The 16,230-nt window shown below is 34.2% G+C and overlaps 1 protein-coding gene across 5 annotated transcripts in view; it reads left to right on the top strand.

The window, feature by feature from the left end:
• AIMP1 (aminoacyl tRNA synthetase complex interacting multifunctional protein 1) overlaps window positions 1-10,919 on the top strand; it is a 38,853-nt gene extending 27,934 nt beyond the window's left edge. For all 5 annotated transcript variants that reach the window (XM_042984078.1, XM_042984079.1, XM_007080935.3 and 2 more), the window contains exon 7: window positions 10,716-10,919. In XM_042984078.1, the coding sequence (XP_042840012.1) occupies window positions 10,716-10,882 (167 nt within the window). In that variant the 3' untranslated portion in view covers window positions 10,883-10,919. The remainder of the gene's footprint in view (window positions 1-10,715) is intronic.
• Window positions 10,920-16,230: the final 5,311 nt, after the last annotated feature.

Genomic DNA, 16,230 nt, shown 5'->3' with positions numbered 1-16,230 from the left:
TTCCATATCAGTTGCTTCTGGAGCAGTAAATCTGAAAGGAATAGTGGTTAATACTATGCAGCAGGCCATTAGTCTTACATTTTTCTTTTTTTTTTTTTCTTTTTCTAGTCAGATCCATGATTTATCAGTGCTTTATTTTTCAGCATCTGTTTTACATTTTAAAGCTTAAGGTGTCTGCTGGTACATTTTGATGTTCACTTGATGTGCTCAGTGTCTGGAGACTTACATTTCATGTTATATAAAGTGTGGTATAGAAATTGCATTTGGGACTCAAACGTTTGAAGTGCTGTTTGGCCTTGAAAAGGCATTTACACCTAACAACTATTCCAACTACAAATCTAAAAAGTTCCATAGAGTTTAGAAGATGTCAAATGATATTTTTTATAACACTGACTAGAAACCCTCCCCACCCAGTACTTCTTAAAATTTTCAGTGTGTGAAGCTATACATTTTACTATTTAAATGTGATAACTAGTCCCGAAAGCACCATGCAAAACTAACTTGAAAATAATATTACGGCTAGAAGACAGTAGCAACAACAGCCTTTTGAGAGTACTTTTTGAGAGTACACTGGATTTTGTCTAATAATAAATGAGAATTTGCATTCAGACGTTTAACTTCCTAGATCACGCTTATTTCTATTATTATTGGGTCTTATTAATAAATATGTTAGAGGTTAATCACAAAGCATGTATGATATGTACAAGAGTATTGAATTTTTGATGCCTTTATTCTTAAAAATAGATATAAACTTCTTTCTGAAACCCATTTCAGTCAGGTTTCCCTACTATTTTTTCCAGAACTTCTCTGATCAGGGTCACCAGTTACTCTCAGTAACTAAAAATCCTTGGCTAGTTCTTAGACTTTTTCTTAATTATCTTGGTTTCTGGCACCTGGTGGCCTGGTGGTCCTCCTGCTTCATTGGTCCTCCTTCTTAATTCCTTTGCTGATTCTTCCTCACCTCCCTGACCCCTAAACATTGGAATATCCCAGACCTTGGTCTTTGACCTCTTTTTCTTTCTGTACTTGACCTCTTCTCTTTTCTTTTTCATGTTCATTTTCTTGGCTGTTTTAACCAGTTACTTATCCAGCTGCCTACTAGACTTTTTCACTAATATGTCCCAAGGGAGAATACATATTCCCCATCTTTCCCCTAGAATTTTCCTTTTCCATAGTATTTCTCATCTTATCTGACAGGAATTCTGTTCTCTCAACTTCTTTTTATTTTCTCACTTATCTTCTCCTTCAGAAAATCCTAGTAATTGTACCTTCTGAATATATCTAGAATCATTCTCCTCATCTTTGCCCACTACTACTTTGGTCCTGGTGCCAACATCTGTTATGTGGAAGGTAAAACTTTCTAACTGATCTCCCTGCTTTTGCCTGTGCCCTTCTTCCATCTATTTTCAGTTATGGGAGAGTGATGTAAGTCAGGGTATATTACTCCTCTGCTCAGAACTATTACAAAACTTTTCATTTGACCCAGAGTACAAGCCCAAGTTCTTGTAATGGCCTCCCATTGTGTTTGTTAACCTCATGTACTCCATAAATCTTCATTGGATCACTCCAGTTGAGCCACTGGCTCTTTCCCCAAAATAGCTACATGGCTTGGTCCGTGATCCTATTGATCCAATATACTAAACATTGTTAATTGTCTGCCCACACAGAATTGTAAGCACGTGAAATCAAGATTTTTACTTTTGTGTGTATGTGGTGATTATTCACTGTTGTATACCTAGCATCTAGAAAAATGACTGGTGTAGAGCTCAGTAAATTGGTTAATGAATAAACAGAAAGAAACACACTAGTAAAACATGTAAAATACAAACAGAAAAATCAAAATCAGTATTTGGAGAACAGGCCTGAGCATTTGCCTTCATTATTGTCAGGGTTATTCCTAGAGAACCACCAAACCTCTTTTCTCTAATGATTAGCTTTCTAAATTTAATCAACCTTTATTTGCAAACTTATACTTTAGTTTTTGTGCCACAATTGGCAATAGTTACAATTGCTGTAGTTCAAAAACCCAGTTAATCACACATAAAATAATTTAGTGCTAGGCTTTTTATGGCCATGGCAGATATCAAAGAGCTGATAATCAATGAGCAAAACAATGGCTAATTAAAATGAAGTTTCTGGTTTTTATTTCAGATTGTGAATGCTTGGGATTTTGGAATTTGTATTTATTGCTTTTTGTAGGTTTTAAATTCTAAGAAGGTGGTCACAGTTTTTTACATCTGTACAAACTCCTCTCTGAACTACTTCCTATTCCCTGTGTGCTTTGTTTACAATCAGTTGGCCTAAAATAGTCTCTGAAGGATTAGTTCTCTTACATTATGTGTAACTGTTTCCAAATGGTGATTATTGGCATGTGTTTAGCAATTTCAGAGGCTCTGCAGTTTTTAGCTTTTAAGAACTTTTATTGATATCACTTAACTTTGTTGGATAGCTATGTCAAAAGGAAAAAAAACCAGAAAACTATGAAAATAAGATTTAGAAGAACATTACACACAGGAATGATGAAAGACTTCTCTGGAAAATACAGTTTGTTAAAAAACAATTGTTTAAAATGTTAGGTATGTTTTTCATGGCAGGTGATTTAAACTTTCATTTCAAACTAGCTTTATACCCTACCAAATAGTACATTATTGAGAAGCATTTTGAGTAAACCAGAAAGTTAACAATGCATCCAAGATTTTTCAACTCTCATTTATATTCAGTTATCATAATGTGACAAGTTTTAATTGCAATCTTAAAATTTTACTTGTCGGAATCATGTTTCCTTTATTGATTAGTCTTGCAGCTACATTCAGAGTGTTCAGATACTGAGTCTGGTGTGTTAAAAGCAACAGTCAAGCTTTAGAATTTCCTCTTACTAGTTTCTACTTTATATTTAGTTCAAATCCTTGTTCTTAGAAAATTACTAGTTTTAATTAAGAAGTTAAAGCTTTCAAATTTTGACTCCACATGTGCTAGGTGATTTGGGAACCTTTCTGAGGCTCAGCTTTTTCGTCTATAAGAAAGAGATTTTAATGATACCTATTTTGTGTGGGTATTGTGAGATTTAACTTTTGAGTCACTTAGCTACCTGCCTGATATTTTTAAGTTCTTGGCTATAACTTTTGTGCCTTAATTTCCTCATCTGTAAAATGGGGAAATTCTTTTTTTAATTTTTAATTTTAGTTAACATTCAGTGCAATATTGGTTTCAGGAATAGAATACAGTGATTCATCACTTACATACAATACCTAGTGCTCATCACAAGTGCCCTCTTTAATACCTATCATCCATCTAGCCCATCTCCCACCCACATCCCTCCATCAACCCTCAGTTTGTTCTGTATCATTAAGAGTCTCTTGTGGTTTGTTTCCCTCTCTCCTCTCCCTGCCCCCCCCAATATGTTTATCTGTTTTCTTTCTTAAGTTCCACATGTGAGTGAAATTATATGGTATTTGTCTTTCTCTGATTGACTTATTTCGCTTAGCATAATACATTCTAGCTCCATCCACATCATTGCAAATGGCAAGACTTCATTCTTTTTGATGGCTGAGTAATATTCCATTGTGTATTTATAACACATCTATTTATTTATTTCTTTTTATTCAAATCAGTTACTTAACATATAGTGTAATAATGATTTCAGGAATAGAATTTAGTGATTCATCCCTTACACATAACACCCTAGTGCTCATCCCAGCAAGGGCCCTCTTTAACACCTGTTGCCATTTAGCACATCCCCCTACCCAACACCCTGCTAGCAACCCTCAGTTTGTTCTCTATATTTAAGTCTCTAATGGTTTGCGTCCCTCTCTGTTTTTATCTTATTTTCCGTTCTCTTCCCCTATGTTCATCTGTTTTGTTTCTTAAATTCCACATGTGAGTGAAATCATGTATTTGTCTTTCTCTGACTTATTTCGTTTAGCATAATATACTCTAGTTCTATCCATGTTGTTGCAAATGGTAAGATTTCATTGTTGTTGATTGCCGACTGATATTCCATTGTATGTATATACCACCTCTTCTTTCCATTATTTGGCTGTTGTCAATAGTGCTGCTGTAAACATTGGGGTGCATGTGTTTGCTTTGAATCAGCATTTTTGTATCCTTTGGATAAATTACTAGTGCTATTAGTGGGTTGTAGAGTAGTTCTATTTCTGATTTTTTGAGGAACCTCCATACTGTTTTCCAGAGTGACTGTACCAGTTTGCATTCCCACCATTAATGCAAAAGGGTTCCTCTTTCTCCACATCCTTGCCACCATCTGTTGTTGCCTTAGTTGTTAATTTTAGCCATTCTGACAGGTGTGAAGTGATATTTCATTGTAGTTTTGATTTGTATTTCCCTGATGATGAGTGATGTTTTAGCTTCTTTTCATGTGTGTTAGCCATCTGGATGTCTTCTTTGGAAAAGTGTCTATTTGTATCTTCTGCCGATTTCTTAACCAAGTTATTTGTTTTTTGGGTTGAGTTGGTAAGTTCTATGCAGATTTTAGGTACTAACCTTTTGTCAAGATATGTCGTTTGCAAATATCTTCTATTCTGTAGGTTGCCTTTTAGTTTTGTTGATTGTTTCCTTAGTTTCTGTTTTAATGTCTATTTATTTTTGAAAGAGAGAGAGACAGAGTATGAGTGGGGAAGGCATAGAGAGAGAGGGAGACACAGAATCCAAAGCAGGCTTCTGGCTCTAAGCTGTCCACACAGAGCCCAATGCAGAGCTCAAACTCACGAACCATGAGATCATGACTTGAGCCAAAGTCAGACACTTAAACCACTGAGCCACCCAGGCACCCTGATTGTTTCTTTCATTGTGCAGAAGCTTTTTATCTTGATGAAGCCCAATAGCAATAGTTCATTTTTGCTTTTTTTCCCCTCACCTTTGGAGACTTGTCTAGTAAGAAGTTGCTACAGTCAAGGTCAAAGAAATTGCTGCCTGTATTCTCCTCTAGGATTTTGATAGTTTCCTGTCTTACATTTATGTCTTACATCCATTTTGAATTTTTTTTTTTTTGTGGATGGTGTAAGAAAGTGGTCCTGTATCATTCTTCTGCATGTCGCTGTCCGGTTTTCCCAGTACCATTTTTTGAAGAGACTGTCTTTCATTGGATATTCTTTCCTGCTTTGTTGAAGATTAGTTGACCATATAGTTGTGGGTCCATTTCTGGATTTTCTATTCTGTTCCATTGACTTGTGTGTCTGTTTTGTGCCAGTACCATACTGTCTTGATCACTACAGCTTTGTAATATAGCTTGAAATCCAGAATCGTGATGCCTCCAGTTCTGTTTTTCTTTTTCAGGATTGCTTTGGCTTTTCAGGGTCTTTTGTGGTTCCATACAGATTTTAGGCTAGTCTGTTCTAGCTCTGTGAAAAATACTGGTGGTATTTTGATAGGGATTGCATTAAATGTATAGATTGCTTTGGGTAGTATAGACATTTTAACAATATTTGTTCTTTCAATCCATGAGCGTGGAATGCTTTTCCATCTCTTTGTGTCCTCTTCAGTTTCTTTCATAATTGTTCTGTAGTTTTAAGAGTACAGATCTATTACCTCTTAGGCTTATTTGGTTTATTTAGGTAGGTTAGGTTTATTCCTAGGTATCTTATTGTTTTGATGCAGTTACAAATGGGATCAATTCCTTGATTTCTTTGCTGCTTCATTATTGGTGTATAGAAATGTAACAGATTTCTGCATGTTGATTTTATATCCTGAAACTTATGTATTAGTTCTAGCAATTTTTTGGTAGAGTCTTTCAGGTTTTCTACAGACTATCATGTCAGCTGCAAATGGTGAAAGTTTGACTTCTTCCTTGCTGATTTAGATGCCTTTTATTTCTTTTTGTTATCTGATTGAGGCTAAGACTTTCAGTAACAGGTTAAATAGTAAAGGTGATGGTAGACATCCTTGTCTTGTTCCTGACCTTAGGGGAAAGGCTCTCAGTGTTGCCCCATTGAGGATGATATTAACTGTAGGTCTTTCATATATGGCCTTTATGATGTTCAATTATGTTCCATCTATTCCTTCTTTGTTGAGGGTTTTTATGAAGAATGGATGCTGTATTTTGTCAAATGCTTTTTTTGCATCTATTGAGAAAACAGTATAATGTATCATGTTAATGAATTGATTTGTTTATGAATATTGAACCAGCTCTGCAGCCCAAGACTTAATCCCACTTGATCATGGTGAATAATTTTTTTAATGTACTTCTAGCAAATTTGATTTGCTAATATTTTATTGAGAATCTTTGCATCCATGTTCATCGGGGATATTGGCCTGTAATTCTCCTTTTTAGTGGGGTCTTTGGTTTTGGAACCAAGGTAATGCTGACCTTGTAAGAATGAGTTTGGAGGTTTTCTTTCCATTTCTATTTTTTGGAACAGTTTGAAAATAGGTATTAACTCTTCTTTAAATATCTGGTAGAATTCCCCTGGGAAGTCATCTGGCCCAGGACTCTTGTTTGTTGGGAGATGTTTTGATTACTGATTCAATTTCTTTGCTGGTTATGGTCTGTTGAAATTTTCTATTTCTTTCTGTTTCATTTTTGGTAGTTTGTGAGTATCTGGAATTTGACTGTTTCTTCCAGATTGCCCAATTTGTTGGCATATAATTTTTCATAGCATTCTCTTATAATTCTTTGTATTTCTGTGGTGTTGGTTGTGATCTCTCCTCTGCCATTCGTGATTTTATCTACTTGGGTCCTTTCTCTTCTTTTTAGTAAGTCTGGCAAGGGGTTTATCAATTTTGTTAATTCTTTCAAAGAGTCTTAGTTTCATTGATTTGTTCTGACTTGTTTTTTGTTACTGTATCGTTTATTTCTGCTCTAATCTTTATTATTTCGCTTTTTCTGCTGCCTGTAGACTTTATTTGCTGTTTCGTTTCTAGCTCCTTAGGTGTATGGTTAGGTTATGTATTTGGGACTTTACTTGCTTCTTGAAATAGGCCTGAATTTCAGTATGCTTCCCTCTTAGGACTGCCTTTGCTGTATCCCAGAAGTTTTGGACTGTCCAATTTACATTTTCATTTATTTCCATGTATTTTTTTTTAAATTTCTTCTTTAATTTCCTGGTTTACTCATTCATTCTTTAGTAGGATGTTCTTTATGTTCATGTATTTGAGGGCTTTACAGTTTTGTCTTGTGGTTGACTTCAAGTTTCATAGCATTGTGATCTGAAAATGTGCATGGTATGATCTCAGTCTTTTTGTACTTGTTGAGGGCTGATGTGACCTAGTGGGTGATCTCTTCTGGAGAATGTTCCATGTGCACTCAAAAAGAATGCATATTCTGCGTTAGGATGAAATGTTCTGAATATATCCGTTAAATCCATCCAGTCCAGTGTGTCATTCAAAGCCATTGTTTCCTTGTTGATTTTCTGCTTAGATGATCTGTCCATTGTTGTAAGTGGAGTGTTAAAGTCCCCTACTATTATTGTATTATTTTCAATGAGTTTCTTTATGTTTGTTATTAATTGATTTATATATTTGGGTGCTTGCAAGTTAGGGGCATAAATATTTATAATTATTACATCTTCTTGATGGATAGATCCCTTAATTATGATGTAATACCCTGCTTCATCTCTTGTTACAGTGTTTGGTTTAAAATCTAGTTCATCTGATATAGGTATGGGTACTCTGGCTTTCTTTTGACAACCATTAGCATGATAGGTGGTTCTCCATCCCCTTACTTTCAAACTTCAGGTGTCTTTAGGTCTAAAATGAGTCTTGTGGACAACATATAGATGGATCTTGTCTTTTTATCCATTCTGATACCCTGTGTCTTCTGATTGGAGCATTTAGCCCATTTACATTCAGAGTGATTGTTGAAAGGTATGAATTTAGTGCCATTGTATTACCTGTAGAGTTAGTGTTTGTGGTGATGCTCTCTGGTCCTTTCTGGTCTTCGTTGCTTTTGGTCTTTTTTTCCTCTGGTCTTTTTTTCCTCCAATCAAAACATCCCCCTTAAGGTTTCTTGCAGGGCTGGTTTAGTGGTCATGAACTCCTTTAGTTTTTATTTGTCTGGGAAACTCTTTATCTCTCCTTCTATTCTGAATGACAGCCTTGCTGGATAAAGAATTCTTGGCTGAATGTTTTTCCTAAACGAGGGTAATTAATAGTATTTATGTAGTGTACTGAGAGGATTGAATGAGTAAATATTTGTAAAGCCTTTAGTGTAGCAAACAGCCCATGGTAAGCACTATGTATTATGTGTTATGAATATTATTTTGTATGCATGTCAATATCTTACTAGTTCTGTGAAGCTTAATTTTGTGCTGCATCACAGTTTTTTTTGTATTTGGAGCTTATTGTCTGCATTTAACAAGAACTCACACAATCTGTGCTTTTGATAAGAATTTCGCACAAATCTGGGATGCTGTGCCTCTTGAATTAATCTGTTATCAGTTTGGCAATGTGTTTTTTTGGGAGAGTTGGGGGAATTAAGAGTTAGTACTCGGGCCTCTAAACAGTTTCTCTGCCTCCAGCTTTCTAGGATTCTGGAACGCCCACTTCCTGACAAGATCTATACACAAGCAAAGTAAACTTTTAGACTGAGGAATGGCTTAGGAACAAAAAATAGAAATCTTTAAAAACAAAAAATAAAGATACTTTATATGTTAGTATTTTTTTCTGTAGATACTTTACATATTAGCATTTTTTCTATTCTGTTTATTAATTAGTTTTTCTGCTGTCAAGTCAAACGCTCTTAATAAGAGAAATCCTTATCTTTTATACTAGTCTTTCAGTTTTGGTTTCATTGCTTGTTCTTTTGGTATAGATACATCATTCAGTTAACTATTCTGTCATCTCTGAAAACCTGCATATCAGAGGACAGTTTTATATGTTCTTGCCAGTTTCATGGCAGTTCCTGAAGAGCTAATAAAGAACAAAAACCACAGTGGCTGACAATTTTACTCAGTTTTGTTTTTCCTGTTGTATGAGTGGAGAGTAAAAACTAGTTTAGGTCATAAGGTATAATTAGAGTATAGAATATAATTAGTTTCAGTAATGGTAAAAGATTCTTTTGAAATTAATTCTAGAAGGTTTCAACTTGGGAGTCACTTTAGAAAACATCTAAAAAGTTAGATGTCTATCATTACGGAATTATATACTTCAGAAATACTCTTTTTATTACCTCCTGGAAACCATTTTTATTTCACACTTAGGTTTAAGAGTTCTGCTACTTTTCATTGTTTCTTGAACTGATTCTTTATTCCAAATGTTATTGAGCATCCTCAGCTGCTAAAATGGTATTATGTTAAACTTTACTTTCTATTTCTTATAAGTTAAGAGGGATTGTTTTGTATACTGGTGGCCCTTAAATCTAGACCAGATGTATTCTACAACACATTTGTCTTTGTTGACTAAAAACTTTTAGTGTGAGTTATGATAGAAGTTGAGGTTTTATCTACATGTAAGAATGTTACTTGTTTCTTTTCTAAAGAATAGTGTGTCAGGAGGCAAGATGCTGTGCTAGCAGAATAAGGGTTTTGTTGTCAAATTCTGACTCCACTTGTTGATCTTCTAACTTTGAGCAGTTTATCTTCTTTGAGCAACGGTTTCCTTATATTTAAAAATAGAGTGTTGTTGTGAGCATTGCACGCAACTTGTATATATTTCTCGTGCTTAGAAAATGTGACTCGTTGTCTCCGAACTTTTTCTGTCTCTTTCCCTCTCACCAAATGGAATGGGCAGCCCATGAAACCCAAAGTAGTTACTATATTTATTTAGATAATCTCAGCATTTAATCCATTCTCCTATATCGATAAAAAAATCTTTAAGCACTGTAGCAGCAGTCTCATCATTTATTTTGTACATTGAAACATAAGCTGCTTCTACCACATGTAAATATATAACATCAAATTATGCTTTTCATCTCTTCACAGTTTTTCTTTATATATAATGATAAAATGAGTATCTTATATTTTCATTTTAATAGTTTGGAGAATAAGTTCTTTTTGCTGTATTACCTGCAAAAATATTTATTATAAGAGTAAAAAGTAATCTTGAACATTTGTAAGGAGATGTCAAAATACTTGTGTGTGTGTATAGTTTTATTTCAACAAAGCAATTTTTACATTTTTAACATTTAGAACTGAGCATCATCTTTCCTTTCCAGTGAAACAAAAAGAAAATTTAAAAACAAACAAGAATAGGGGCGCCTGGGTGGCTCAGTCAGTTAAGCGTCTGACTTCAGCTCAGGTCATGATCTCACAATTTGTGAGTTCAAGCCCCACATTGGGCTCTGTGCTGACAGCTTGGAACCTGGAGACTGCTTTGGATTGTGTGTGTGTGTGTGTCTCTCTCTGCCCCTCTCCTGCTCATGCTTTGTCTTTCTCTGTCTCTTAAAAATAAATAAATGTTTAAAAGAATTTTAAAAAAATTAACAGGAATAGAGAATGTCAATTCCAAATAAGATCCTACAGATTCTGCTGATTCTCCCATTGAGTGTGAGGGCTCAAGTCATCATTAGGAGAGAATGTTATTTTAAAAGTATCCTCTTCAACTGCAGGGATATCTGTTAAAAATCACAACTAAACATGCCAAAGGAGAAGGCATGTTAGGAAATGTCAAATGCTTTATTTTACAAATCAAAAATATAAACTTCTCATGTCATAAAAATAAAGTATATGTTAAAAGTAAGTGTTAAAATACACTAGAAATCTCTCTGGATAATTTATTTCATATTTTAGCTATGTAATTTTTTTTTTTTTTCTTCTCCTCAATAGGAGAGCCTGACAAGGAGCTAAATCCTAAGAAGAAGATTTGGGAGCAGATCCAGCCAGATCTCTGCACTAATGATGAGTGTGTGGCTACATACAAAGGAGTTCCCTTTGAGGTGAAAGGGAAGGGAGTGTGTAGGGCTCAAACTATGACCAACAGTGGAATAAAATAAAATAAAATAAAATAAAATAAAATAAAATAAAATAAAATAAAATACTCATTTACTGAAATACATTGGAGAAAACTTTAATAACAATAAAAAGAAATATATTTGTCACTTGTGCCTAAAATATAACTGGCTTTTTTATGTTATTTCTCTTCTAGACTTGACTAGTCTTTTAATCAGGTATATATTATTTTCAGTCAGTTAAAGAAACACTACATTTTTACTTACAATTTTTGCTCCTGTATAATGTAGGAAAGAAATCAACTATGTTTTGTGATTGTTTATTTTTTAGCAGGGATGTTGGTTAGCAGATTATTTTTCTTGGTACATTTAAATAACTTGAACTAGATGAACATTTAGTTTCCTGTTTGTAGGCACATGGTACATGAAATTTTAAGCCTTTGGATTTTTAGTATATTGTGTGTCTGTATTATAAATATCCTCTCCTCTTCAAAAGTGACAAGTTGGAATTTTTGTCAGTCTTATTAATTAATCATATTGTAATAATATTGAAAATGGCCAACTAGAGAGCCAAACATCATAAAAGCTAGGAGATGTGGTACTTCAACATTATTGCTGTTGCTTACCAAAGTAATCAGAGCCTGTAAAGGTGACTTTTTTTAAGAGTGAAATTTTCAGTTGTATACTGAACTTTCTTTCCATTTGACAAAATAATTAGTAATAAATTTCAACTAACTATAAAGAATAAACATTTTGCAAAGTGTTGCCGATACACTTTCCAATGAATTGATGTAAAAGCAGCAGTCTAAATTTTTTAGTCTAGGTGATTATAAAGATTCTTTGGGTACCTAATACAAGATTATTTATAGATTGTTACTTTTAGAAGAGTATTTAAGATCAATTTATTTTGCTTTTTCATGTACCATCACACTGTCGGTATGTTAAAAGAAATTGTTACCAAAGTTAACATATATATGTATTAAGGTGTCAAATGCCTATTTTCACTCATCTTACAGATATTGTAGGAACAATGAAAATTAACTTAGGAATTATGAGCTTTCAAGTTCACCAGCCTTGAGATGATGACTGATGAGGGCTACCAAAAAGAAATGCATCTCTGGAGGTAGGAGTATAGATATTGTTTGAAAAAAAAATCATACATACAATATCTAGCTGCTTATAGTCTCTAATCAGAAAGAGAGGCAAAATAAATTTAAAACAACCCTGCATGCCAGCTTATGAAAGGTATAATTAAATTTCATTTATTTAAGTCCATGGAGTTCTGGTAGGCCAGTTTTATCTTCTTGCTGAAAAACCAAATATTAACAGAGCATCAATAGCAACAATTGACAAGTAAACACAAATGAAACTCAAAAGTTATTTTGTACTCAGGATAAGTTATTCTTTTGGAAATAAGACTGTGATAAAATCTTTCGTGATTCTGTATTTTCTAATTTTTCCCAATTATATTTCTTTAAATATTCTAATATAAATTAAAGAATGTTTCAACTACTTAGATAATTGAAATATTTATTCCCAGGTTTTAAAATTACATATAACATTAATCAAGTCATCAATGTAGCCCCATTATTAGTCATTGTTTTTACAGGAAGAAGAATTCTATTTTATTTGTCTCACTGGGATAAGAGAGCTCTTACGGAATCAACAACAAAAATGGCATTGGTAGTGAACTGTACATAAACCTTTTGGCTTCTGACTAGTATTCAGCCCTTTAAGGATTTCAACGGTAGAAGATAGTGTTAGGTCACAGCCTAAACAGTTGGTGCCTTTCAGCCTCTATTTAAACCAGAAAAAAATAAATCAATGAAGTTGACTCAATCACATGATGCTTTCTTAAGCAAGATTGGCCCACTATCTTACAGTGAATATTGGGAGTACTAACTTTTCTTATATTTAGAAATTCCATGTGTATTATTGCTTTGAGATTAGTCATTTTCAGGGCATGTTGATTTTAATATAAAATTGAAAATTTTTTCTCCGCCTTGCTTTCACTAAAAGCATTACGTACTCTAGGATACAAGAATAAGTGCCCACCAAACAGATAATTTATCATTGCTTTTTAAAAATATATAAATTTCTATTTAGACTATCTACAGAATATTCAAAGTAACTCATTGAAGTTTAATAAGAAGCATGTCAGCAAGACAGAGGGTGTGGATAAGACTGTGTCAAGCAACATTAGTGAGTTTAACCAGGTCCCAGAGTCTTGGCCTTGGCTTTGCAGGTCCAAAAGCCTGCATTTGTAGATGACTGTCAGAGATGCTAAGATATCCAAAGAGCTTAGTATTGGTTTTGACACCAGATTATCTAGTTTTGATTTCTGGCTCTACAACTTAAATGCATATGTAAGCTAGGGTAACTGTTTAGCCTTTATGTACTTTATTCCCCTTGTTTAAGATGGGTGAAGTACTTACCTTAGAGTTGTGAAGAGTGTGGGAGTTTAGTACCTAGAGTACTTAAGACAGTTCCTAGAATATAATAGATACATATCATGTTGATATTAGTTTATAATAGAGATATTCCTTTTCCAGAAACTAGTGTTCTTGAGATTTCCTGAGAAGTTAAATTCTTGTTCAGAACGTTACTCAGTGTATATGAATTGAGCAGAGTATCTTAAGGAATATTTCATACAGACTGAGGTCCTGTTTTTTAACAGACTCTATTATTTTTTTTGTACCAGATATAGTATCTGTTACCTTGCTGGAGATGTTCATTACTACATTACTGAAAATTTCCAACTGAAATTGATATGCCCCCTGAAAACAAACCACCAGAGTCCAGAGTCAAAGCCAAGCGGCAAGGGTCGTTTATTGCAGGTTCGAACCCGGTCCTCCGTGCACTCATTGCCGGTGATGCTAAGAGGCCCCGAGTGAGAATCTTACAGCTTCTTTTATAGACAGGCACAAACAAGTTAGGGATTTTTTTTGCAGTTACAGAGCTGTTATTGGTTGACATTTAAATTTGAACACTCAGCAGAACTTGATTGGTTCCCGCCTTTAGGTCAGACCACAACTGGGCACGCCCTGGCTGGTTCCGGGAACGGCAAGTGGGGGGGGGGGGGGGGGGGAGGAGGTCTTTTCTTTGCAGTTGTGAGTACACCTGGTAATTTTTCTCTTAGTCTCTCAAAATCTGTTGTTTAGATATTTAGATACCATTCATGTTCATTGATGCCCTTTGACTGGTGTAATATTAATGATAAAGTTTTAAATAGTTTTGCAATTTTCTTATACTAGGAAGACAATATTTCTCACTATTGTGTTTTAGTTTATTATGAATAGAAGCAATTCTCTTTTCAAGTTCTTGGTCAGTGGGGAAGCATATCACTATTGCGTGTAACAGGAACATTAAAAGGATATGAGTATACCTCAGCTTTCCAGGGAAATTATATGTTGTATCTTTAAAAATATAAAAATATCAGAAGTGCTCAATACTAAGGGTATACTTTAGCCACATAAACTGTGACACTCTGAGCATTATGCAACAATGTAAAAAACTAAAACTTTATCACCAAAATACCAAATAAAAACTATGGAGGAAAATTAATGTAACTCAACTAACAATAATATTGCAAATTACTGTTCTGTGGAGAAACCTTTACTCTCCAAAATTTCAATTAAGGAATAAACCATGCCCTTTTCTAACAAAAGTTGGGGGAGGGGAGTATATTCATATTTCTCTGCTATTATGGATTTTTATTATAGAATTATTATTAAGATATTTAGTGCTTTATAGCTAACAAAATAGTTTCACACATCTTATCTGTTTCTTAACTCTATAGAGGTAGACCAGCCATTTCATTTTACCCTAAAGAACCAACAGAAAAGTTAAATAAATGCCTGTGCTTAGTGTAACTAGCTGAAACCTAGATCATCTTCCAGCTTTTAACTAATCCTGTGCTCTTCTCCATTACAATATACTACCTTATGTGTCACTTAAATGCCCTGTGGTTTCTTGTATTTGCATGAGAAACAACTTTTCTTCTGTTTAAACCTTAGGGAAAGATAGTGATAAACTCCCTAAACTGTAGTAGTTCATGTAAGGAGATTAGGGTGACTCCTTTAGTGGAGTATTTAAGAGATTCTAAAGAGAGAAGTGAGATCATTCATTTAACATTGCTTTGGAGTGGTTGGTTACAAAGATAATTTACCAACTTTCTTCTTTTTGTTGCAGAAGTTCTTAGGAAGAATCTCTTGGTAAAACAAGGCTGCTTCTGCTGGTAGCAGTTGGCTTGATTCTATGAATAGTGTACTGTTGAGGGCACTGATCCTGACTGGCCATCCCAAAAGCCAACCTATGAGAGAAGTCACTAAGTTCTGATAGATAGATAGATAGATAGATAGATAGATAGATAGATATAGATAGATATAAGTAATATTTAATTATTTAATCCAGGAGCAACTCTATAGTTACACCTCATTTGCAGTACTGTTTGGATGATAATCCCAAAATTTGCAGTGATAATGACAAGAAGGAAGGTAACTGATGGCTAATATACTCTATACAAAACCAGACATTCAGATACCAACTTGTGGGAATGAAAAAGAGTGGCTTACACATTCTTGCTTACTGCACTTTTTATAGTTCTGTTTTTTCCTTTGGATAAATCTTGGCAGAGATAATTCATAGGGGTATAACTCCAAAAAAAATTTGGAAAAAGGACCCAGAACACTGAAATAATTGCTGGTTTGAAAGTGAGCCATCTGGAATTTCAGAGTGTGAATTAATTATTGTATATTATATTTTTTCACCCTTATGTATTCCCTTGTTTATTTTTTTTTCCTTCCCCTTCCTTACTCCCACCCCCCGCCTAGCATACACTATTCCCAATTCTCTGGATTTTTTAGTAAAATATGTGTGTAAGTGTTATTTTATGTCTCCATCAACATCATTTCCTATCTGGCAGGCTATTGTCCTTAGCAACAGCAGCAGAAACAAGCCTGGGACTCAATAATTGTAAGAAAAAAGAATAATCCTTTTTAATGAAGGAGCTAACTGCTCTTCCTTGCCTTTCCCATTGCTACATAATACCTGAAGAATTGTTCAAATAGCAATTATTAATGTCTGCTCATTTCTGCAGTGGCATTTTTGTGAAGAGCCTTCATATCAAGGTTGCTCTTAACAGTTTTACATTTGTTTTTGTAAATTGCCTCATTAGAATATTATACATCCCAGTAGAGAAAAGCTCTCAATACATAACATCCACTTAACTTTTCAGCTCTAAGATTGCATATTTGGCTGATACTTGTTAGTTTAAAACCCATTCAACTTTTTACACCTGGGGAATGTGGAAAGAACAGTATAGGAGTTATCCAAAATCAACACCACAATTTGATTTCTCTTTGAAAAAGATTTAAGAAAAATACAAAGTAAAA

Source organism: Panthera tigris, chromosome B1, assembly GCF_018350195.1.
Source record: "Panthera tigris isolate Pti1 chromosome B1, P.tigris_Pti1_mat1.1, whole genome shotgun sequence".
Classification (NCBI taxonomy): domain Eukaryota; kingdom Metazoa; phylum Chordata; class Mammalia; order Carnivora; family Felidae; genus Panthera; species Panthera tigris.
The sequence above is the reverse complement of the archived record's forward strand: the minus strand, read 5'-3'. Positions and strand labels throughout refer to the sequence as shown.